General features: G+C 41.9%; 1 protein-coding gene across 12 annotated transcripts in view; it reads right to left on the bottom strand.

The window, feature by feature from the left end:
• Positions 1-26902, bottom strand: part of TEAD1 (TEA domain transcription factor 1) — a 265692-nt gene that overhangs the window by 15896 nt on the left and 222894 nt on the right. For 11 of the 12 annotated variants that reach the window (XM_036918047.2, XM_036918039.2, XM_036918042.2 and 8 more), the window contains one exon: positions 2651-2791. In XM_036918047.2, the coding sequence (XP_036773942.1) occupies positions 2651-2791 (141 nt within the window). Of the gene's footprint in view, positions 1-2650; positions 2792-5468; positions 6549-26902 lie in introns of those variants that run through there. The other variant, XM_036918049.2, reaches the window with a different exon arrangement.

Below are 26902 nucleotides of genomic sequence, written 5' to 3'. Positions count from 1 at the left end.
TTTATATTTATGGATGTACATACACACACACATACTTATGTATATAAAACTCATACCACCTTTTCCATGAACATTCCTGGGATTTCATCAATCAATAGCAACCCTTCCCTGTTCCCTGAACTTAGGCAGATCTTTGGGTATGATATGTGAGGACACAGTGAAGAATAATTTGAAACCTGGGAAAGTGAGCAGCCTGTCTGGTTCACCTTTTCTCACATGTACCCGTCCAGCCAGGAAGTCCATTTGCAGATAAGCCCTGATAACTTGGCTATTTGGTAAGTAATGCCTAATAGTAACATTTCCACATTTTCAACCACCAAATGGAGTCATCTGGTTTGGTCTCCCAACACTGTCTCATAATTCAGCGACCCGCTCACCTACCCTCTCCTGGGGCTCCCCAGATACTATGTTCAGCCAGTTCCCCTCCTCCTCCATCCATTTCTGTCCTCTGCTCCTCTGTTTGGGTCTCCCTTCCACTCACCCCAGAGCAGGCTGCTGTTCCCCAAATTTAAATCCTTGCTCCTGTGCTCTTGCTATTCCCCCTTTTCTGCTAGTTCTCCATTTCCATATCTTTAATTATCCTTAATGCTTAGAATTCCTACAATAACATGATTTATAAGAAATAAATAATTGGTTTTTCAGATGACCAAGATATATTCCTCAGATATATTTGATCTTCATCCACCATTCTCCAAAACACTAAAGAGCCACAAAGGAGAAATGGGTATCTTGTTATTAAAGAAGGTGACTTGTGGACCCTACCCGAAGGTAAGGGCTGGGTGCCAGGAAGGCCAGCCATGCGCCTGGAGTCCTGCCTCTCACCTCTGGGCAGGACAGGGGGGCTGGCGGTATAGTCAGCCAACGGTCAATAACTTAGTCAATCATACTGTGTAATGAAGCCTCCAAAAACCCCAAGAGAAGATGCCCTCTCAAAAAAAAAACCCCAAGAGAACAGCTTTTTTGGCCCTTTTCAGGGAGCTTCCACACTTGGGGAACCAGAACTGCTTCCACATGCTACCAAGCTGGGCCCCAAGCTCCATGAGGACAGAAGCTCCTGGTTCAGGACCTCACTCGGTGTATCTCTTCATCTTGTTGTTGATTCACATCCTTTAATAAGCTAGTAAGTGTATCAGATCCTTTAATAAACATAAATCCTCTAATAAACATAAGTAAGTGTTTCCCTGAGTTCTGTGAGCCTCTCTAGCAAAGTAATCAGACCTCAGGAGGAGGTCATGGGAACCTCTAACCTGCGGCTAGTTGTTCAGCACAGATAACAGCCTGGGGCTTGTGACCGGCATCTGAACCGGTGGAGGGGGAGAGTTTTGTATGACTGAACACAACCTGTGGAACCTGATGCTCCCTCCAGGCAGACAGCGTCAGGCATGAGTTCTGACCCCTGCTGGTGTCTGCAAGATGCCTGCTGGAGCTGTGGGGAACCCGCCCTCCTGTGTTGGAATTGGGTCAGGGACCCCTAAAAGAGCTCCCAAATGGTATTTTCAATCTTTAGCTATCTCCTAAATTCCAGTCTTGCATCTGTCTGTCATCGTCCCCTGACTATTTTCTCTTGGAACACCTTATTTACTTCTCTCTGCAGGTGGCAGCACTCTCCTTTCAAACATAAGACGTGTGACCTTTGACTCGCCTCTGTGATCTCCAGTCAGTTACCAAGTTCCATTCAAAAGGTCTTACTGGCTTCCCACTGCCACCGTTTTAGGAAAGCTCAGGACCCCTAAGTTGACACTGACCATCTAGTTGACTCACTTCTGTCCTCTTCTGCCAGCATAACCCTCCCCAACATCATTCTTGGGGTGGCCATCCTGTACTCAGGAGGCTCTGAGGGCCTGCACCATCCCAAATCCTCATTGTTCAGCCCAAAGTCTGAACAAAAATGCCTTCTCTCTCTCATGCTTGGGCACAGAGTCTTTGTGACAGTCAGGTTGGGTTCCTGGACCTGCAAGACCCAGGACCGTCATGAACAAAAACTGCTCATGAACATGGATCGATGGGTAGAAGACACTGAAAAATACAACTTTAAATCAACTGTAAACATTACTCACACAAAGCCACCTACCCTGGTGAAACATACATACATTTTTTCAAAGGGAGGGAGGCATGAAATATACAAGGCGTAAATAGGTATTTGATCCCAGGATGTCCTGAAATATATTTAAAACAATCCAAACGAAAGGAGCGGCAATGGCAAAAGCACTTAATACCAAACCCAAGCCTGTCAAAGTTTGGGCAGGCAGGTGCCTGTCAGCGGGATGTCAACTCGGTTGTCATCCATGATGCCTGGAAGTGCCTGGGGACCTGAGGGTGGGAGGGCATCATCTGATGGACAGCAGGGCCCGTCTCTACCCAGCTCCCACGCCAGGGTCAGGCCTCATGAAGGCCTGACCACTGCTGGCCGGGCAGGACCAGGTCAACCGCACAGGGTCAGGGAGGGCTGGCCTGGGACTCCCTCCCTGCCTCCTTTCAGTTGCTCTCAAAGAGCTTTGCCTTTTCAGAAATAAAGGGGCGAAGAAGCAAAAGAAAGGCAGAGAGGGAGGAGGGGACACCAAAGAAGTAAAACTCTCTGTCCCAAAAGGGGTTTAAAGGCAAACAACTGTCTGGCTGCCCTTGACTGAAGGTTCTGGTACACAGAACTTACCTCTACTTTTTCTACTACTTGCTTCCCAAAGGAGCAAACTTTGGTGGAACAGGTGACTGTCATATTTTCAGAACTCTCATATTGACTGGTTACACCATAAAAAGCCCCAGCGTCATCTTGAATATTGCAGTTTAAGTCGGCCTGTTGGGAATGAAATGGAGGTGGAGTTATTCTCTCCTCGGAGTCATGGCAACAAGCAGTGTGTCAGGGTAAGACCCCTGCCCCTAGCCCCACCACCCCTTCTGGTTCAGTGCAGGGCAGGAGTGGCTTGATGATGCATCTAGAAACAAGTTCAATGGCCCACCAGTCATTTTTGAAGAGAGTGCTTCCTTGAAAGGACATGCTACAGGTTATCTATCTCAGTTTTCTTGCATTCAATATAGAATAATACTGCACCCTTGTAATAAAAGTTCCATAAGGTCTTTGAAATATGTGTAGAAAGCAGTATATGAATTGGATTCATAGTCACTAATCTGTAGAGATACAGAACAGGAGACCCTGTAGCTGGCTGGCCATCTGTTATATACCTAAAAAGAGAAACTTCATTACAAATTACAGCATCCAGAGGAAAATGGTTCCTATTAAGACTGGCTTACAAGGATGGTAAATAATTCATACAAATTCCTACTCATTTAACATATTTTTATGATTACATACTATGTGGGACTCATGCTAGATACTATATGGGACCATAACCTGATATGGAAGTTATGTACCTAAAACAGCTAGAATTTAGATAGAAAATAAGCACCACATCAAAGGTACTCAGAGTTCAGACAATGGGAGGCATTACTTTCAACAGTTAGGGGTATTCCATAAGGGACGGTGCAGATGGGAACTTGCGGAGAAGGGCCAAGGGAACACTGTGGCCAGAAGCAGCCGGAGGGCTCCATTCTTGCTAGGATACAAGGTCTGAGGCGATGGGGAGCAACAGCTGGGGAAATGCAGCTAGGGCCAGGTCGTGGAGGGCTGCCTGCGGGTGTGGCTTGTATCTGGTAGGAAATGGCGACCCCTTGAAAGTTCGGCACAAGTTAGTGATGTGACCAGAGATGTGCTTTCAGGAGAAACATGTCGGGAGGGTATAATGTCCACAGCAGAGAGAGGCTGGGAGGCTGCAGCTTCTACCGCATCACTGAGGGACAGCTCCCTGCCCTCAACTCTCTACTGACCCCCTACTGCACCCCAGGCACTGGGTGTAGAGCTGGGGACCAAAGAGGGAGCAAGGGCTGAGCCAGTCCCTGCTGTCATAGGGCTTATGGTTTAGCAGGGAGGACATCGCAGCAGAGATAAGCACCCGAGAGGCACAGTGGCACAGGAGAACAACAGTGGGGTGGGGGCCCTCCGAGGATGTTGCAGCTCAGATTCAGTGAAGAGCTGGCCTCGGCAGGCGGAGCAAGTTGTGCACAAAGGGCGCAGCCAGAACCAAGCACTAAAAGAGGCTGAAACAGAGAGAGCAAGGAAGAGAGGGTACAGGAGAGGCCGGGGAGGCAGGAGATTTGGGCCTTATATCCTAAAACCAAGGGGCACAGAAGCTGTAAGTACAGAGGATGGGGACAGTGACAGTTTATGATCAGATCCACATTCCAAAAGGCAGCCCTGGCCCAGCTTGGAGACAATGTGAAAGCCATCAGAGGAGGTCGCTGCAGCCAACTGCGGTGGCTGCTGATCTGACGTTCCGATGAGGCTGAATTTGTGAGGTTTGGTACCTTTTGACTGGCTGATTTTAGTACCTTGACAGGCACTAACCACCTAGAAGGCCCGAGTCATCCCTATATATATTTTAAATAAGGATCTGCATTTGAATTTCCTTTTTATTAAGTATCAGGAAAATGTCTATTTCCTGAGGCAAAACTTTGTATTTTCTGGCTTTAAATAAAAAGAGGCATATATTTCATATTTTCTTTTTTTCTTATGTGCCAAGAAATTCAAAGCTAAATTCAGTACTTACCTACTACAGTAATTAACTTATCCCAGGTACTTCTAATAGCTAGTAACAACCAGCGGGCAGTTCCTTTTACTGGTTTCCGTTTTGCTTTTACTTGTACTTGCCCAGTTTTATCCAAAAATGTAGTAACACTCCCTCACATTTTGCTTTTTGGAATTACATGGTACATAAATCATACATTTAAAAAAATACCCAGGTGTGCACTTTTCTCACATTCAAAGGTCTGACATTTGGTATCCATACAAGCGCAGCTTAGCCCAAAAAGATGGATATCTTACCCTGCCTGAGATCTGCACCCGAGCTGCCCAGGGCTGAAGAAGCCCCTGGCCCGAGCTCCGGTCTGCAGGGGAGAAAGGCACCAATGTATTGTCGGCACACAGGCGCTCAGACCCTGGATTGCCATCCAGCTTTCCAGGACAGCTGTCCCCTGGCCTGGCGCTGCCATTAGCTAAGAACACATGGGTCTGAGAAGCAGCTCAGGTGTTTGGTGGTGGTGGGATTTATACACTTACTATTATAAATAACATAGTTTGTGCCAAGGTTTAGGATTTTTTTTTTAAGTAAAAACATGCACGTGGTAAACAAAGAAAAAACCAAGTGGAAAAAGGTTATACTTTTTACTTCTACCCCTGACCTTGCCAAGGTCCCCAGAGGTAAGTGTTAGCTGTTTCTCAAGGGTCCTTTGGGCTGTCTAGCATTTAAGTATCCAAGCATACACATTACCTCTTTTCGGCACAAACAGTAGCACTCTTCTAAACCTTGCTTTAAGAAAATACATATAATGACACCTTAAGCTCACACATGGTACTGACATGGAATATCAGTCTTAAAAAGAACAGTCATTAAAAAAACTGAACAGCCATATTTTTATTTTTTAGTGGCTGTGTATTACTCTGATATGCAGAGCACCACAATTAATATATACTCTGCTGAAGAATAGTTAAGATGCTTCCTAACAATGATGTAATAATGATTTTATGTGGCCAGGAGAGGTGCCTTAGAAATTACTTTTACTTTCCTTTCTTTCAACTTTAAAATAGATTTCTGGCTTTGAAAAAAGAGTGTTCATGGGCTACAAATACATTGTCAATTAATACTGTAATTTAAACAGACTTACTATTTTTGAAGTATAAGTTGTTCTGAAAGACTGGTAAACGATCAAAAGCAGTTTGGTGTTTGGTGTAAGGCTTGAGTGTGGGAAGGAGCACAGGGAAATAAGTAATGGGCGTGGAGTCAGAGGGAAAGTACAAGGAGTTGGGTTAATTTTTAACAACAATCAATCTCAACTTTCTTCGATGATTTAACCAGAAGGGAGGGTTCTTCAGAATTTCACCTCAACTCCCAAGGCACAATATTGTCTTTTCTTTCATTTTTTTTAATGCCCTATTTTTCACTTTATTTACTTCACAGGCATTATTTTCAAGCCAAAGATTTACAATGTAAGCAAACTTGGATACTTAAATTATAAAGCAGGCATAGACATGTATATATACAAAATAATCTATCAATATTTGCAGCTTCAAAATGTTAACCAAGATTAGAATGGTATTCACCATAATCTGATGTTAGCAAATTCGTGAAAATTTTCACAACTTCCCTGTTTTCATCTTTCTGAGTTTCCATGCTTAAGTAATGCTAGGAAAAGTAGCTGTCCCATAGCAGCCACATCCCTAGTGGCCTTGACAACTAGAGTGGATCATTTTTAAAACCCCCTTCCTCTGACAAAATTATTTTCAGTAATAATTAGCACTTGGTTTCACTATTTTCTATTTTAAATACAAAACTCCAAAAGTAGTAACAGAGAATGATAGAATTAAAGTAACTCAAGTTCTGTTTGTCTTCATAATCACTGGGCTGTCACTGTTCATTTCTGGATCTACTGTTTAAGCCAAGGGAAGAAGCAGTATCTTGGGGATAGCAGCTTGAATGGTTCCAAACTGTCAGGAACTTATTCTAGAGATGAACAAAAGGGTGAGTAAATGGTAAGTAATATACTAGATAAGTAAAGTAAGTGTAATAATGAAGTAGACACACATACACACACACATACACTCACACACAAAATAAAAACAACACTGATTTCAGCAACTGTTTAGGACTAGGCCAATTAAAGATTTTTTCTTCTTGAGGTGTATTTTACTGATAACATTATTCAGAACTAGGGACCCAGAGTAATAGTAAAAATAGTATGATTTTTAGGTGGTTTTACCATGTCAACTTCTCTGCAGACAACAAACCTCCTTATTGCTCCACCTGGGGCAGACCATTCCCATCATCTCATCTTTGGCTCAGCACTGTCCCTTAGAATTCCCAAATAATTTTAATTAATTTTAATTGTGAATGGATGATGTGTAATTACAATGACAAGAAGTATCAAAAATGAAAATATTACAGAACATACATTATGAAAACCTGCCCTCAGCCGCTAGTTCAACGAAAGTATGAGTTTTATAAAATTGTCAAGGTTAGCATTTTTACATAAAATTAAAGTATAACATACATTCAGAGAAGTGTTCAAATGATAGGTAAACAGCTCGATTAATCGTCATAAAGTAAACCCCCCCATGTAACCAGCACCCAGATGAAGAACAGAGCGGACGCCCTCCCGGCCACGCCTGCTCCCAGTCCCTCCTCTCCTGCACCTCTCAAGGGTAACCCTGGGACCTACAGCATCGCATATTAGTTTTGTCTGGTTTTCTAAACTTTTAGTGGAATCACAGTGCTGACTCCTCTTGTTTGGTTTCATTGCCTGGCATGGTAGTGTGAGATTCACCCATGTTGCTATGCGTAGCTCATCCACTCTTGTTAGCACTGAGTATCCCACTGAATGAGATGGACATTTGTAATGTCTACGACTGATGGACATTTGTGGTGTTTCCAAATTAGATCTACTATGGAGAGTGCTGCTCTGAACCTTCTCAGATGAAGAAACAGAGCGGACGCCCTCCCAGCCACACCTGCCATGTGTTTGATGAGCACGTGTATGCATTTCTATTGGGTGTTCCTAGGAGTGGACTGATGGCTGGGTCATTAGGTCCATGTGCATGTTAGCTTTCATTTAGTTAGGTAAGAGGGACAGATGGTTTTTAAATTATCTTGGTGTGTTTTTTCAATACTTAAAGAAAAGTTTAAATTTATTAGTGTAAATTTAACAAGTTAGATTTTAAAAAGCTTCTCAACCATAAGTAAATAACCAATTTGCTGTTACAACTGCTTTGCAATTACTCTTGAACATGGAAAATAATCATGCAGCCACCCAACCGTATCACAGCTGCTCTCTGGGAATTTTCTAGGAAGAGGCATTGATGTGAAAGATAATTATCTGACTGCTGATGATATTACGATTATCCCAGAAAGAAATGTGGTCATTTAATTCCCATGAAGCAAAGGTGTTACCAAAGAAAGAATGCTGGCATTAAACCAACAACAAAGGAGGCAAACTCTGTAATGAGTCTGGGATTCGAGCAGAGTTCATTACTTATCCTCTTGACTCATTTTTTTCCGACTGAAAACTCAGGGCAAACCTATTTCATATTGTTCTGAAGGCAAGAAAATGAGAAAAAATGTGCTGTTATCAGAGATACAAACTATTTCTGCCTGATCAGCTTTCATCTGACCACAGGAAATTTTGTAACAGCAAATATACATAAAAATCCAAGAGACAGCTAAAACCTAGCAAGCCTATCTTCCCAACAAATTCCAAATTCAAACCATATCCTAGCCTTTGGGGACAAGCCAGCCTAAAATAGTTGATCATGGGCCTGATTCTCAAGTGTTAACAAAACAAAACTTGCAAATGTGGCTGGGGAGGGCAAGTCCAGGCAACTGGCCTTTCTAAGGAGTCTTGCCGATTTTGTCCTAGAAGAGACCCTACATATGACCTGGGTTCAAAGGACAACTTTTTCTCCTATGAATCCATGCAAAAATCCTTTCACAGCATCCTGACCTGCACTGCCTTCTGGCTTAGTGCCTTTGAGATACAGGAAAATCATTACTTTCATACAATACTGTGTGCTGCACAGACCGAATTGTTAGTTCTTTTTCCTATTAGTTTTTTTTATTGCTGCTTTAACAAACTAACACACATTTAGTGGCTTAAAACAACAGAAATTTATGATCTGGAACCTCTGGAGGTCAGACATCTGACATGGGTCTCAGCAGGATAAGATCAAGGAATTGGCAGAGCTGTGTTCCCAGAAAGGAACTGCTTCCTTGCCCCTTCCAGTTTCTGGAGGCCACCCACATTCCTTGTCTCTTAACCCTGCCCCCATTTTCAAACCCAGCAACAGGAGGCTGAGTCCCTCTCTCACACTGCCAGCTGCCATCTCTCTAGATTGCTTCTTTTGTCTCCCTCTTCCCCTTTTAAGGAAGCTTGTGACTACACTGGGCCCATTCAGATACCAAATATACTCCCTCTCTGCTGATGAGCAACCTCAATTCTGTTTTCTGTGCAATCTAACATCTTCACAAACACCACAGAGAAGGACTTGGGACACGATTCTGTCTACCACACCCATTCAGTTCAGTTGCAACTGGCTTCCCTGGTGACATCTACCCAGAACTCGGCAGGACTAAGAACACTTCTGTAAGACACTTCACAGTTCTCTTCCATTTCCCCCATAATCTCCCCTTTCCTTTTCCCCTTGTCCCCCACAAGGTTCTTCATGTCCTATCTGCTCCCTAGGATTTAAATTCTACATTTCAGACTTCCCTGCCATCTAGCCCAGATATCTGCAGATTCTGACTCTCGGTCTGTCATTATCTCATCTCAGACCGCTAACTGACAGCATGGACAGAAGTCCCTTCCCTCCATTCTCACTGTCCTCATTTTGAGCCACAGAGAACACCTGCATCCAAAGGCCACCACGGTGACCTGGACAGAGAATGCATATGGAACTTATATGTATGCTGTCATGTGTGGCACCAGTGACAGCCCTTGATAACATTGATAATCACGCCTATTAATTCTGAGTTAAAATACAAACCAGGACAGAGATAAAGTCAGATCCTCATATCACATCTGCATAGATGGGACCCAGTCTAGACGGTGGTTCATAATCAAAAAACAAAATCAAAATTGTTCCCATCAAGCCAGTCTGAGCCCTAATCCGCACTTATCAGAGGTACAGCACAGATGCAACAATGGCTTTTTCCAAACAGAAAATAAGTACTTTTTGTGATTTGGGAGTTTATGACAAGTCTTATATTTTGGCTCTGACAGCTCAACAGGTACAAAATTACCATCTTTCCCACAAAGATATGATGAGATGTTATACAATTCTTTCTGAAAATAAAAATGTAATGAGTAAGTATGTGTTGAATGAATGAAAGATTTCAGTGTTTACTTGTGGCCAAGTCCCAGAAAATAAGAAATATAAGGTCAAAGTAGAAGTAGGTCACAAGCCAGGCAGAGAGAGCTGGTTGAAGACAAAAACATTAAACATCGTATGTCCCCAAATTCTTCCCCAAACAATCTTCTCTTACATTCATTATGTTACTCACACAGAAACAATAAAGTCACCAGACAAGCCTTTGGGCTGCTTTCTCCTGTTACCTCTCAAGTATTCACTGATGTGTTCCACTGTTTCACTTCATGTCTTGTCTTTGAAATTTAAAAAAAATTTTTAATGCAATATTCTTCAAAGAACGATCCTTCCCATTTCATGGGTGAGGAAAACAAGGCCCAGCCCAGTTATGCAGGATCCAGAGTCCTCTGAGAGAAGGGCTGAGCCAGGGGATTGTCTCTGAAAAACGTCATGCTTCTGGAAACCTGGTTCCATTTGCCTTAAGGACAGGGAATGAAGCACTTTGGCTGCCAAGTGAAGAATGAATTGTGCAGCTCATGCAGAGACAGCATTTGGCTGATGACAACTACACTGTCACTGGCTCCAGAGGAAAAAGCCTGCTGGAACAAAGAGGAAGTAGATCACCCCAAGACAGGGGCAAGGCCAGGGGTACCAGGTCAGAAAAGAGCAGGCTGCTGTATACTCCCTTCCACCCACTTCTCCTTTCTACCCTGAGGGATTGGGAAGGCTGAGCAGGAATTACTTGGTTGCAAAAATGAAAACATCAAGAGGATTGTCCCTGACAAGAGACAGTATAATAGGCACTGATGGATGCAAGGAGACGCTGGCATTTTCAAACCACCACTTTGAACCTCTCCTCTTCATCCTCTCTGAGCAATGATCAAAGGACCAAGATTTCAAATTGTGAAGCAATTTTTTCCAATGGCAGCATCTGGCTTCTTGGCAGGCAGCACTGGGAGCTGGGCCCTGTTGTGGGCGGCTGTCCAGGCCTGCCACATGGTGAGGCTCGGCCAAGCAGGGTACCACATGGGCCTCGCAGCTGCTCCCACAGGCGCCAAAGGACAATCACACTTTGCCAGGCCCCGAGCCCTTAGGCAGCCGTGCCCCAGGAGGCAGTGCTGGCAGAAGGGTGTGGAGGAAGCTGGCTGCTCCCAAACCCACCGCCTGACTCATTTGCATGCATCTGCCCCTGGCAAAGACCCCTGAAGCCAGCTCCCTCTGGCATCTGGAGGCTTGGGGTAGGGGAAGCTGGGATGACCTCAGGACAACTTCCTGCAACTCGCCCTGCATTTGGGGAGAGGGATGGAGCTGCCTGTAGGGAAGCGAGTCTTTGATCACATTCTCTCCAGGCCATTGTGCCCCAGCCCAACACAAGCAGACAGCAGCTGTAGTTCTCCTGCTGCCACGGCCGTTTTAAATAATAATAATAGGGATAAACTCAGCCCCCATTCCTCAAGTTACTTCCCACTAATTATGGCATATATTTACATCTAAAAAATAGAATATTTGTTCAAATACTACCAAAAGCTCCTTTATTGTGCAGACTGGCATCCTCTTTGAATCATAAACATTTAGTACTTCAAAGAATCTGAAAAGCTTGATTTAATTACAATATGCACTGCCTGAAAAGCTGGCATTTTGTATTGCAAATTCCAACAAATATTAGCATTTGTTAAAAAAATCCAATTAATATCACCCCCACAGCTTCAGGTAACTGCCACAGGTGACTTCACACAGTAGCAGGGACAGAAGAGCCAAGGTCTCCACCCCAAGTACAGAATAGCTGCACGGGCCAGGTCTTCCCAGTGAGTGGACGCAGCCAATGAGAACTGGGTGCCCAGCTGAGTACTTCAGACACCTTCACACACCACATCCATCGGGTGTGGAAACTCCAGGCCAAGACCACCCTTTCCAAACCAGGAAACAGGACCTTTTTCTGATGTGGAGTTTCTGTGCAAGAAAAGTCTTAGACACAGAACAACAAATCACTTAACTAACAAGTGAAGAGCTGCAAATAAAATACAGGACACCCAGTTCAGTTTGACTTTTAGACAACGTACTTTTGTAGTACCCATATGCCCCAAAGGTTGCATGGGACATATGCACACTAAAAATGTGTATGTTGCTTCCCTGAAATTCAAATGTAATTGGTGGCCTGTATTTTATTTGCCAAATCTGGCAATTCTACTTGACAAATCACCTTTACCAGAAGGAATAACAAAAATTGGAACCTACCCTCAAATTCTCATTGCTGTAAGACCACATCTTCTGCTCAAGATATTTTAAGTAGGAAAAAAAAATACAGTTGACAAATAATACATGGAGCATAATTCTTTTTTTAGTAAAAATAAATGATGTACAGCTTTTGCATGCATATAAAAAGCCCGGGAGGATACCCGGTTGAGGGGGATCTCCCTTTTTCTTCTGTAGTCTTTTTGAACTGCTTGGACAATTTATAATAAGTTCATATTGCTTTTGTAACATAAAAAGTACATTAAAATGGGGGTGGATGGGTAGGATGTACCTTAGATCCCTACCTGCAGAGAGAAGCGATTTCACACTCTTCTATCAAGAGTTTAGATCCAATTTCAGACCACAGACCCAAATCTCTGAGGGGTTTATGACTATGTCTGGATAATCCACTCACTCCTTGCCAAACTGGGTCTGGAAATAAGCAGTCACCCTGACTGTACCGCTTCAATCCCTTCAAGTGTTTCTTGGGGTATAGCTCCAGAGAAGCTCAGAGTGCTCCACCAACAGGCAAACGCTGGAAGTGCAGGCGCACCACGTGCGTGCTTTCCCCGGGACCTCTGGTCAGCAAGCTAGGGAGGGCGGAGGCTTAGCATCGCAGCCTGTAACCACGGCAGGGAACAGTTAAACAGTTCCAGGCAGGAAGGGACGGCCCCTGACCTTGGCTTTGTTAGCAACCACGGAGCCAAATGACCCAGGACAGAAAGCATGAGAGGAACAGCTGTCAGAGGGATTTTCCCATGAGGTTAAGGGAACTCCCAATTTAGATTCTGACTAGATGTTCTGAAGATTAAAGGTTAAAAAAAAAGTATCTGTAGTATGACTGAAGTTGAGAGATTGAGGGAGACGAGAGGAAGTGTCTGCCCCCATTTTCCTAGCTGTCCTGTTCTGCCTTATGTTTTCAGGGAATTTAGAGTCTTTTAAATAAAGTGACAGCCACAGGGATCAATGTTTTGAACTCCAGCTCTTAGCCATTTTATAAGTTGTGCAAGGCCCAGCAGTCCCAGAGGCTCTCTGCCACTTCCCAGTAGGATTTCTTGTCTCTGAACAGGTATTCATTTCCCTGAATACTCCTTCCCACTCTCCTTTCACTGCCCAAATTCTTTCAAGATTCAGCTCAAATGTCATGTCTTTGTGGGACCTTCCAGAATGTTCTCAAGCAAAAAGGGTTCCTTCCTACCTCTGTGCCTCCTCTTTTCCTTTACAGCTCCTATCCCATGGTACTGTCATTTATCTGCCTGTGTGTCTGCCATCCCATAACCGACCGCACGATCTGCCTGTAACTTACTCATACATGTTTCCCCAGCTCACCAGGAGCAAAGAATTCAGTGAACATTTGCTGAGTGACTCATTTGTGATGTGTATATTTATTACTAAAGCAAATGATTAAACTATTTCTATAAGAACCTAACAATTCCAGAGATAGCCTGGAAAAGCCTTCATATGAATCTTTTGAGGTTTCCTGCCCCTCTGCCTTCAGTAAACTCCTTGAGAATGATTACTCGACATACTGTCAGATGCCTACTCCATCTGCGAGTGAATCAGCACTAGCTAAGTGGCAGTTATGTTACAGCAATTTCTATATTATAGAAATTGATGTATGGCAATTTCTCTCAGTATACTGAATAAAGTAGTTTTTCAGCCAAGGAATTAGGAAGGAAACACCTGCTGCACATCTGCTATATACATTGCGCTGCTGTGTGATAAACAGAAGCTCCCTGGGGGAGACCCACAGAGAAGTTTTGGGACATAGGCCTGGGAAAACAGGAAGGAAGCAGTAATAGACAGTAGTCAGAGCAAAGTGCTAACAAGCTCCAGATATTTTTCAATGAAATCAAACCAGAATGGGCATATGTGCAAGTTTACAGACTCCGCTAACCTTCTATGTGAAATACCAGAACGTGACTATCAAGAGATGATTTTCCAAAAACCAGACCCTCAATGAAGATAATCACATAATCACAGTCTACCTAAAGAGTATTTATGATGTTAGCCCCAGAAGTACCTCTGAATATGGGTGCTATTTCTTGCTCTTCTTCCTTCCACTTACAACATTCATAACTTAGTATTGTCACATAATGTGAGAACTTAATACCATTTTAAGATGCAACAGAAGTGGAGAGAAATGGAAAACTTGAACTAAAAGGCCCTGTCCTTACTGATAACATGTGGGGAGCAAATTATTCTATTTTGCTAACTTCCTTTTCCATGAATAGCAACAGGGACATTTGGTTCCAAATGATAGACTCAAGCCTACAATTCCAATCTAAATCACACAGAATCTAATTAGAAACAGGCTGCAACTCCAGAGGGGGTCCACTCGGACGGTTTACATGTGTGCTGGGTTTCTTCTTCTTAAATAAGCCCAGTTGTTTTAGTTATACTCCCGGTCATTTTGACCAATGACAGTGATTTCATTCCTATCAAGACAAAAGCATCTTCGAAAGGCTGCCCTCTTTCCAGATAACTCGCTTTCCCTTTCTGTTTCATAAAATCTTCTCACATCTGCTCTGATTAGTAAAACCAGCCTTTTTTTTCTTCCCTTATAAAAAACAGGCTAAGAAAGCTGAATAACAATATATTATTTACACGGAATGATTAGAATTCCAAGTATTTTAAAAAGCAAAACATTATTAATAACCATAGAGTAACACATTTCCTGAGTTCTAATATACCACTAATTAAATAATGATTTAATTTTTAAAAACTATTAAATAAAAAAAATTTTAACAATGGGATACAGTTTCATTTTTGTATTTTCTTTTTTATTATTGCAATCAGAGTTTGAGACTAAGCCTTCCTTTTACTAACGATTCTTCTGATAGTTTTTGGCTCTAAGGCTTGTAACATGTTAACAGCATGTGGCTTTCTCTGAACCAGTGCCCTCAGGTTTGACACTGTTAAAGCAGAAAGAATTTTGAGGCCTCTCCAAAACTACTAGTTTCACTGCATTTCTTATTTAGTTAAATACATAATTTCATTTCTCTCAGTAAACTACATGTGGCTGGAAATGAACTTCTCTTGAAAGTCAGCCCCAAGCAGTCCTTGGGTTTTTGTCTTTTAGGATATATGACTGAATCATACCAACTTCTTTTAGCTTTGGGTATTCTATGATCAATTCCAGGAAAACTGGTATTTCATCTTAAATCAGCTGCACTGTCTACCAGGTAAGTGGCACCCCACCTATAAGAATCTCAATGCAGAAATAAAGTACAGCTCTATCTACCTGTGGGTGGACATCTTCCTTTCTTAGAGCCTAAAACAGCACCTGATCATTGTTTTATAAGGGAAAATTGTAGTATGGTTTTCTGCCAGTGCAAAATGTTGGTCTCACTTATCATATATCTGGTTCTACACTCCTTAATCACAGTAGCAATTTCAAACTAGTTTTTCCAAAATATTTTAATTAAGATTCAAATTTAAGCCAAAATTTGAATCGGTGGTATACAGTACTACCAGTGCAAATAACTAAGGTGTGAGGTGACAAGGAGATGGTGAGATGCCTTCTACACTGGCTAGGGTCAGAAAGGGCAGGCAATAATAACTCCATCACAACTCATGCTTACACACAGGGGTGGGCAATGCACTTATGATGCCAAATGTAAGAAGCACCCCACTTCGAGGACTGTTGAAATGGAAACAAGTATATATCCAATGAAGAAGGACTAGAATAGAAAGAAAAAATAACTGCTGATGAGGAGAGTTTTAAAAAGTGACAACAGACAGGGGTGGAGCCAAGATGGCGCCGTGAGGAGAGCAGCGGAAATCTCCTCCCAAAACCACATATATCTATGAAAATATAACAAAGACAACTCTTCCTAGAATAAAGACCAGAGGACACAGGACAACATCCAGACCACATCCACACCTGTGAGAACCCAGTGTCTCGTAAAGGGGGTAAGATACAAGCCCCGGCCCGGAGGGAGCCAAGCGCCCCTACCCCCAGCTCCTGGCGGGAGAAGAATAGGCAGAGCGGGAGGGAGACGGAGCCCAGGGCTGCCGAACACCCAGCCCCAGCCATCCGGGCCAGAGCGCAGACACAGTGCATGTGCGGGTCCCTGGATACTAGGGAAATAGGGCAGCAAGAACGGTGAGAGGGCACCAGAGGCCTGGCGCAGGAGGACATAAGAAAAGCGAGCGGCCATTTTTTATTTTATTTTTTTCTGTTTTGTTTTGGTGAGCGCTTTTTGGAAGTCTTAAAGGGATAGGGACCCCAATACTAGGGAAACAGGGCAGCACGACCGGTGAGCATATGCCTGAGGCTGGCGCCACAGAATAAAGAAAAACGAGCGGCCATTTTTTATTTAATTACTTATTTTTTTATTTTTTTTAATTTTTAATTAATTAATTAATTTTTTTTGGTGGTCGTTGTTTTGTTTTGGCAGGTGCTTTTTGGAAGTCTTAAAGGGGCAGGGCGGGTCACTTAATCCAGAGGTAGGGAATCCGGGGATCTCTGGGCACCCTAACCCCTGGGCTGCAGGGAGCAGTGAGGCCCCTTACGGAGATAAATAGCCTCCCGGCCACTCCTGCTCCAAGGCGACTCCACCACTTTGGAGAAGCTGCCCGAGCCAGGCCACGCCCACAGCAACAGCGGAGATTAACTCCATAGCAGCGGGGCAGGAAGCAGAAACCCTATCTGCATGCAGCCGCCCAGCACAAGCCACTAGAGGTCGCTGTTCTCCCAGGAGAGGAGGGCCACAAACCAACAAGAAAGGAAGTCCTTCCAGCCGTCACTCATCCCAGCTCTGCAAATTATTCCTATCACCATGAAAAGGCAAAGCTACAGGTAGACAAAGATCACAGAGACAACACCAGAGAAGGAGACAGACCTAACCAGTCTTCCTGACAAAGAATTCAAAATAAGAATCATAAACATGCTGACAGAGATGCAGAGAAATACGCAAGAGATATGGGATGAAGTCCGGAGGGAGATCACAGATGCCAGAAAGGAGATCGCAGAAATGAAACAAACTCTGGAAGGGTTTATAAGCAGAATGGATAGAATGCAAGAGGCCATTGATGGAATTGAAACCAGAGAACAGGAACGCATAGAAGCTGACATAGGGAGAGATAAAAGGATCTACAGGAATGAAACACTATTAAGAGAACTGTGTGACCAATCCAGAAAGGAACAATATCCATATTATAGGGGTACCAGACGAAGAAGAGAGAGGAAAAGGGATGGAAAGTATCTTGGAAAAAATAATTGCTGAAAACTTCCCCAAACTGGGGGAGGAAATAATCGAACAGACCACAGAAATACAAAGAACCCCCAACAGAAAGGATCCAAGGAGGACAACACCAAGACACATAATAATTAAAATGGCAAAGATCAAGGACAAGGAAAGAGTTTTAAATGCAGCTAGAGAGAAAAAGGTCACCTATAAAGGAAAACCCATCAGGCTAACATCAGACTTCTCAACAGAAACCCTACAGGCCAGAAGAGAATGGCATGATATATTTAATGCAATGAAACAGAAGGGTCTTGAACCAAGGATACTGTATCTAGCACGACTATCATTTAAATATGATGGTGGGATTAAACAATTCCCAGACAAACAAAAGCTGAGGGAATTTGCTTCCCACAAACCACCTCTACAGGACATCTTACAAGTACTGCTCTAGATGGGAGCACTCCTAGAAAGAGCACAGAACAAAACACCCAACATATGAAGAACGGAGGAGGAGGAATAAGAAGGGAGAGAAGAAAAGAATCTCCAGACAGTGTATATAACAGCTCAATAAACGAGCTAAGTTAGGCAGTAAGATACTAAAGAGGCTAACCTTGAACGTTTGGTAACCACGAATTTAAAGCCTGCAATGGCAATAAGTACATATCTTTCAATAGTTACCCTTAATGTTAATGGGTTGAATGCACCAATCAAAAGACACAGAGTAACAGAATGGATAAAAAAGCAAGACCCATCTATATGCTGCTTACAAGAAACTCAACTCAAACCAAAAACATGTACAGACTAAAAGTCAAGGGATGGAAAAACATATCTCAGGCAAACAACAGCGAGAAGAAAGCAGGGGTTGCAGTACTAATATCAGACAAAACAGACTTCAAAACAAAGAAAGTAAAAAGAGATAAAGAAGGACACTACATAATGATAAAGGGCTCAGTCCATCAAGAGGATATAACCATTCTAAATATATATGCACCCAACACAGGAGCACCAGCATATGTGAAACAAATACTAACAGAACTAAAGGGGGAAATAGACTGCAATGCATTCATTCTAGGAGACTTCAACACACCACTCACCCCAAAGGATAGACCCACCGGGCAGAAAATAAGTAAGGACACAGAAGCACTGAACAACACAGTAGAGCAGATGGACCTAATAGACATCTATAGAACTCTACATCCAAAAGCAACAGGATACACATTCTTCTCAAGTGCACATGGAACATTCTCCAGAATAGACCACATACTAGGCCACAAAAAGAGCCTCAGTAAATTTCAAAATACTGAAATCCTACCAACCAACTTTTCAGACCACAAAGGCATAAAACTAGAAATAAACTGTACAAAGAAAGCAAAGAGGCTCACAAACACATGGAGGCTTAACAACACGCTCCTAAATAATCAATGTATCAATGACCAAATCAAAATGGAGATCCAGCAATATATGGAAACAAATGACAACAACAACACAAACCCCAACTACTGTGGGACACAGCAAAAGCAGTCTTAAGAGGAAAGTATATAGCAATCCAGGCATATTTAAAGAAGGAAGAACAATCCCAAATGAATGGTTTAATGTCACAATTATCGAAATTGGAAAAAGAAGAACAAATGAGGCCTAAGGTCAGCAGAAGGAGGGACATAATAAAGATCAGAGAAGCAATAAATAAAATTGAGAAGAATAAAACAATAGCAAAAATCAATGAAACCGAGAGCTGGTTCTTCGAGAAAATAAACAAAACAGATAAGCCTCTAGCCAGACTTATTAAGAGGAAAAGAGAGTCAACACACATCAACAGAATCAGGAATGAGAAAGGAAAAATCACGACGGACCCCACAGAAATACAAAGAATTATTAGAGAGTACTATGAAAACCTATATGCCAACAAGCTGGGAAACCTAGGAGAAATGGACAGCTTCCTAGAAAAATACAACCTTCCAAGACTGACCCAGAAAGAAACAGAAAATCTAAACAGACCAATTACCAGCAACGAAACAGAAGTAGTAATTTAAAAAACTACCAAAGAACAAAACCCCCGGGCCAGATGGATTTACCTCAGAATTTTATCAGACATACAGAGAAGACATAATACCCATTCTCCTTAAAGTTTTCCAAAAAATAGAAGAGGAGGGAATACTCCCAAACTCATTCTATGAAGCCAACATCACCCTAATACCAAAACCAGGCAAAGACCCCACCAAAAAAGAAAACTACAGATCAATATCCCTGATGAACGTAGATGCAAAAATACTCAACAAAATATTAGCAAACCGAATTCAAAAATACATCAAAAGGATCATACACCACGACCAAGTGGGATTCATCCCAGGGATGCAAGGATGATACAACATTCAAAAGTCCATCAACATCATCCACCACATCAACAAAAAGAAAGAAAAACCACATGATCATCTCCATAGATGCTGAAAAAGCACTTGACAAAGTTCAACATCCATTCATGATAAAAACTCTCAGCAAAATGGGAATAGAGGGCAAGTACCTCAACATAATAAAGGCCATCTATGATAAACCCACAGCCAACATTATATTGAACAGCGAGAAGCTGAAAGCTTTTCCTCTGAGATCCCTTGTCTTAAGACAGGGATGCCCACTCTCCCCACTGTTATTTAACAGAGTACTGGAGGTCCTAGCCACGGCAATCAGACAAAACAAAGAAATACAAGGAATCCAGATTGGTAAAGAAGAACTTAAACTGTCACTATTTGCAGATGACATGATACTGTACATAAAAACCCCTAAAGACTCCACCCCAAAACTACTAGAACTGATATCGGAATACAGCAAAGTTGCAGGATACAAAATCAACACACAGAAATCTGTGGCTTTCCTATACACTAACAATGAACCAACAGAAGGAGAAATCAGGAAAACAACTCCATTCACAATTGCGTCAAAAAAAATAAAATGCCTAGGAATAAACCTAACCAAAGAAGTGAAAGACTTATATTCTGAAAACTACAAGTCACTCTTAAGACAAATTAAAGGGGACACTAACAGATGGAAACGCATCCCATGCTTGTGGCTAGGAAGAATTAATATCGTCAAAATGGCCATCCTGCCCAAAGCAATATACAGATTTGATGCAATCCCTATGAAACTACCAGCAACATTCTTCAATGAACTGGAACAAATAATTCAAAAATTCATATGGAAACACCAAAGACCCCGGATAGCCAAAGCAATCCTGAGAAAGAAGAATAAAGTAGGGGGGATCTCACTCCCCAACTTCAAGCTCTACTATAAAGCCATAGTAATCAAGACAATTTGGTACTGGCACAAGAACAGAGCCACAGACCAATGGAACAGACTAGAGAATCCAGACATTAATCCAGACATATATGGTCAATTAATATTTGATAAAGGAACCATGGACATACAATGGCGAAATGACAGTCTCTTCAACAGATGGAGCTGGCAAAACTGGACGGCTACATGTAGGAGAATGAAACTGGACCATCGTCTAACCCCATATACAAAAGTAAACTCAAAATGGATCAAAGACCTGAATGTAAGTCATGAAACCATTAAACTCTTGGAAGAAAACATAGGCACAAACCTCTTAGACATAAACATGAGTGACCTCTTCTTGAACATATCTCCCCGGGCAAGGAAAACAACAGCAAAAATGAGTAAGTGGGACTATATTAAGCTGAAAAGCTTCTTTACAGCAAAAGACACCATCAATAGAACAAAAAGGATCCCTACAGTATGGGAGAATATATTTGAAAATGACACATCCGATAAAGGCTTGACATCCAGAATATATAAAGAGCGCACACGCCTCAACAAACAAAAAACAAATAACCCAATTAAAAAATGGGCAGAGGAACTGAACAGACAGTTCTCCAAAAAAGAAATACAGATGGCCAACAGACACATGAAAAGATGCTCCACATCGCTAATTATCAGAGAAATGCAAATTAAAACTACAATGAGGTATCACCTCACACCAGTAAAGATGGCTGCCATCCAAAAGACAAACAACAACAAATGTTGGTGAAGCTGTGGAGAAAAGGCAACCCTCCTACACTGCTGGTGGGAATGTAAATTAGTTCAACCATTGTGGAAAGCAGTATGGAGGTACATCAAAATGCTCAAAACAGACTTACCATTTGACCCAGAAATTGCACTCCTAGGAATTTACCCTAAGAATGCAGCAATCAAGTTTGAGAAAGACCAATGCACCCCTATGTTTATCGCAGCACTATTTACAATAGCCAAGAATTGGAAGCAACCTAAATGTCCATCGATAGATGAATGGATAAAGAAGATGTGGTATATATACACAATGGAATACTACTCAGCCATAAGAAAAGGGCAAATCCCACCATTTGCAGCAACATGGATGGAGCTGGAGGGTATTATGCTCAGTGAAACAAGCCAAGTGGAGAAAGAGAAATACCAAATGATTTCACTCATCTGTGGAATATAAGTACAAAGGAAAAACTGAAGGAACAAAACAGCAGCAGAATCACAGAACTCAAGAATAGACTAACAGGTACCAAAGGGAAAGGGACTGGGGAGGATGAGTGGGTAGGGAGGGATACGGGGGGCGAAGAAGAAGGGGGGTATTAAGATTAGCATACATGGGGGGGTGGGAGAAAGGGGAGGGCTGTACAACACAGAGAAGGCAAGTAGTGATTCTACAACATTTTGCTATGCTGATGGACAGTGACTGTAAAGGGGTTTATAGGGAGGACCTGGTATAGGGGAGAGCCTAGTAAACATAATATTTGTCATGTAAGTGTAGATTAATGATACCAAAAAAAAAAAAAAAAAAAAGGCAGTTCCTGTTTGGTAACCTCCAATGAGTTCTACACAAGGGTATAAAGGCCATATAAAAGTGTAGGCAAAGGGTATGTTTGTGTTTATACAGAGGATCAAAGCCTAATTTGGCTACCCCGAAAATGAACTAAGATACGATATGAAAAAGAACTTCCAACAGCAGCACTCTCTGGAAGACTCATGCCAGAAGATGATCATCAAAAAACCCTAACAAAGATCCATGCACTGCTACAGCTGTAGATGCACTCATCCCACCAGTTCCTGGACCTGCCATGGGAATGAGGAAGGAGATATCTAAGCTGGCCTGTGCATACAGTAAAACAACAAATTTGACTGGATCTATACTGTTGGAACTCAACCAAGAATTAGGAGAAGTGCAAATTGTAGCACTCCAAAATCTTACAACTACAGACTATTTACTGTTAAAAGAACACATGGGATGTGAACAGTCCCCAGGAATGGGTTGTTTTAATTTGTCTGATTTCTCTCAGACTATTCAAGCTCAGTTGGACAATATCCACCATATCATAGATAAGTTTTCACAAATGCCTAAGGTGCCTAACTGGTTTTCTTGGTTTCACTGGAGATGGGTGGTAATTACAGGTATGCTTTGGTTATGTAACTATATTCCCATTATGTTAAAGTGTGTGCCCAATTTAATTAGTAGTTTAAAACCTATAGATGCTGAAGTTACTCTACAAGAAGATATGTCAAAGAAATAATCAATCTTCCCATGTTTTCTTCTTCCTGCTACTTCTATAGCTTTTCTTCTTCCTTCCTAATTACAACCCTTAAATAGAATTCGTGCCTCATATCAAATTTACCAAGTATCATAATTCTTCCAAGTGGTAAAGATACCTCAAGACAAATGCTGGGCATAGAAGCCACAGGGCATTAATATCCAAAGAAGTAAAAAGCTAACCTTTTCAAACAATAAGGCTTCTCTCTCACTTACCAACTTTACATTTCCCTGTATGGCCCTGGAAGATGACTGGTTAGCCAGAGACGGGTAAGATTCCTCAAGGGAGGAAGAACCTAAGACAGGCACAGTCGCAGGGGGGCCATCAGGTGAGAAATTGGGGATCAACAGAGGCGAGGCTTAGAACCTCACCCCCCCTGTTCTGAAAGAAATCTTCTGCATACGTGGATGTTTTATTGCCCTTGTCTAGCTTGGATTAACACATAGTCTACAGGCACACACCTCATCATCTACATTTGCTCTCTTACAACACTAAACTATGTTTTCTACCTTTATCTTGTATCTACCTACCACTTCAGCATTTTATTAAAAATAATAATAATAAAGAGAGAAATGTGGTATCCACATATAAATCAAGTATAAAAATCAAATGAGTATTCATATTTGAACTGACTGTTTAGAGTTCATAATGCATGAGCAAAACCAAAAGTTTCTGTGATGACTGCCCTTGTACTGTTCACCATGTAACTTATTCACTATGTAAGAATTTGTTCTCCATGTAAGAACTTGTTCGTTATGCTTCAGAAGATTGCAGACTGACGAAAATTAGGCTTGGGGTGGATTAATGATTGTGCATTGAGCACTGACTCCCCTATACAGAATTTTATTGTTGTTAACAATCATTTGATCAATAAATATGAGAGATGCCCTCACAAAAAAAAAAAAAAAAAAAGTACACACTTCCAATTGTAAAATAAATAAGTAACCGGGATGTAATGTATAGCATAAGGAATATAGTCAAAATATTGTAACAACTTGGTATGGTGATAGCTGGTACCTAGAATTATCATGTATAGAAATGTTGAATCACTGTGTTGTACGCCTGAAACTAATGTAATACTGTGTGTCAACTATCCTTCAATAAAAAATAATTATCTACAAAAAATAAATTAAAATAAAATAAATAAATAAAATAAAAAAGTGACAATAGAAAGTTGTTTTGTTTTGTTTTGTTTTGTTTAGAATTTTGCCAGGCAAGGCTGATGACGATGTCTGGTAGAGTCACTCACTGCTTGACTACTTCAGGCAACTTGGCTATTTACACACATACATGAACACATGTACACCTATATACCCGCCCCCCGTCAAATATATACTAAAAGCTGTATTACCAATATCCAATGATAAGGATGGTTTAGTTATGATATATCCAGTAAATAAAGTATTATGTAGTCATTAAAGTAGTAATTAGGATATAATGACATGGCTACAGGGATGGGTGCTTGATAAAGAAGAAAAAACAGGGCAGCAGCTTGAATGCATGTCTTTATTCAAACTCCATAAACATGTATCACATTAGGTCATTTTCATGGTTCATTTAGGAATGAATTAAAAATTACATACTTCTGAAACCATCAAGAAGATCATGGCAGAGTTGCCTTTGTAATCATAATGTAAAGTCTCTGCTGCCTTTACCCCCAAAGGCAGCTCACAGGTTGTACTGATCCTTCTAGTGAGACTTAGGGTCCAACCTTAACTTCCTGCTCACAGTAGTCTAGTCACCTTAGCTTCCAAGTATATGTACACCAGCGAATCCCATAATGACAAGGCTTCAGAGAGAACCTATGCTGCTTCACTGCAGTGACCATCAGTGGCTCCCGTGAGAGTGAAATCGGGGGAGGAGTTTGTATGATGGAGCCACACTCCCTGCAGAGGCCACACGCAAATTTAGTGGAAAGGGCATGGATTGTGGAGCCCGCAGAGCCGGTACTGCTTAGTCTTAAGACTCTGTAGTCACTTTGCCTCTCCACAACTCAATTTCTTCCTATGTAAAGTGGGAATAATAGCACGTACCTCACAAGGATTAAATGATACCAATTATGTGCTTGTCTCTGGCACAATGCCTTGCTCAAAGGAGGACCTCAGAAATCGTCCCGTTCGCATGCTGCTGAAAATAGAGGAGCCCCTCCCCTCCCAGTCCTGCAAAATCACTTCTCTCTTTGTTCCTAAAGGTGTAGAATTCAGGTGCGCAAGAGTGAGTCTTGCCCTTTTAGTAGGCAAGAAGGAAGAGAAGGGAAATAAATAGGAGACTGTCAAGAAAAGGAAAAGGTAAAGAATAAAAATAGGAAAGGCAAAATACAGAACAAGTCACTGTAACAGAATCCTCGAGTCCTAATACTCTCTTGGCTCAAAAACTGGTGAAACCACTGCTGCTCCCTTGTGCTGACACAACTAAATCCTGACTCCTGGTCTTGCCTAATGTTTCCACTCACCTACGTTTCCCATGCAAGTGAAGACCCAGTTGCAAAGCACTTCCACACACCTGCACACACCTGACTGTGCAGCACATGTTGCTTGTCGTGGTGCTTTCGTTCACCAGCTCCCTTACAACGTTTAGTGTCATCTCTCCACACCCTCATACCTGCAGACACAATGGTCAAAGGAGGTGGTGACTGACCTCTAACATCTCACTGATGGGAATGTAAAATGGCATCAGCCACTTTGGAAAGCAGTTTGGCAGTTTCTTAAGTTAAACACAAGGCTACCATATGACCCAGCAATTCTACTCCTATGGAAAAATATCAAGAAAAATGAAACGATTATGTCCACACAATGACTTTTCCATAAAGACTTTGTAGCAGCATTATTCATAAAAGCCTAAAGTAGAAACAGTCCGCAAGTCTATCAACTAGTGAATGGATAAGCAAAATGTGATATATCCATATAAGGGGATCAGATTCAGCAAGAGAGGAGATGACCACCGGCATGCCACAACATAGGTGCACCTCCAAGACTTACAAGAAGTGAAAGAAGTGAGGTGCAAAGAACTACACACTGAAGGATTCTATTTACAGGCAATAACCAGAAAAGGCAAATCTCTACAGGTAGAAAATAGACTAGTGGTCATCTGGGTCAGGGAGTGGGAACAGTGGTTGACTGCAAATGGGGACAGGATGTTTTTGCAATCAAAGAATTAGTCTAAAAATTTCCTTATAGTGATAGTTACACAATTCTGTAAACTTTTTCTAAAAATCATTGAATTCTATGAGCCAATTTTATGGTGTGTAAATTATACTTCGACAAGGATGTTAAAGAAAAAAGATCTCACCAGATAAACAGTCATTCACAGGGGCTGTTTGGTGTCCCACACCATTAAGGAATGAGAGAGTATGAGGCTGACAGGACAGAGGGGCACTCTGCTGGCATCGTTGGCTCTGCCATTCATTTGTGTTTTGGGGTCTGAATCCTGGGGTGCCAGGCAGGGTGTTCTAGCCTAAAACCAGTGGAGTGACTGCTACTTGGCTCAGCAGCATCCTATTCACCTCAAAGTGTCAACTGAAAGGGCTGAGGTGCCTGTAGCTTGGGTTCAAGTGCAGGTATTTGTGGTGCATTCAGTGTTTCTCCCATAGCAAACTCCTGACCTGGGATAGCCCGACTGTGCCCAGCTAGACATGGCAGACATTCTGAAAACAGAATTTCAGGAACAATTATATGAACAAATTAAGAGTCAGCCTGATTTTGACAACCCAAAGACTTCAATCGCTTTGAGGAAGAGGAAAAAGGGAGGAGACTGGGTATAAGTTCTCTGTTGAAATGTACTGAATTCACACAAAAATAAGACAATTTGCTAGGCAAACTGCTAATAAAAAAAAATACATACTTTTAAAAATTAAAGTATCACTGATACACAATCTTATGTTGGTTTCAAACATACAACACATTGTTTCAACAGTTACCCATATTATTAAATCCTCACCCTGTCTAGTGTGGTCACTATCTATCAGTGTAGTAAGATGTTACAGAACCATTAACTGTATTCTCCATGCCTCACTA

The sequence above is a fragment of the Manis pentadactyla genome, chromosome 9, assembly GCF_030020395.1.
Source record: "Manis pentadactyla isolate mManPen7 chromosome 9, mManPen7.hap1, whole genome shotgun sequence".
NCBI lineage: Eukaryota > Metazoa > Chordata > Mammalia > Pholidota > Manidae > Manis > Manis pentadactyla.
The sequence above is the reverse complement of the archived record's forward strand: the minus strand, read 5'-3'. Positions and strand labels throughout refer to the sequence as shown.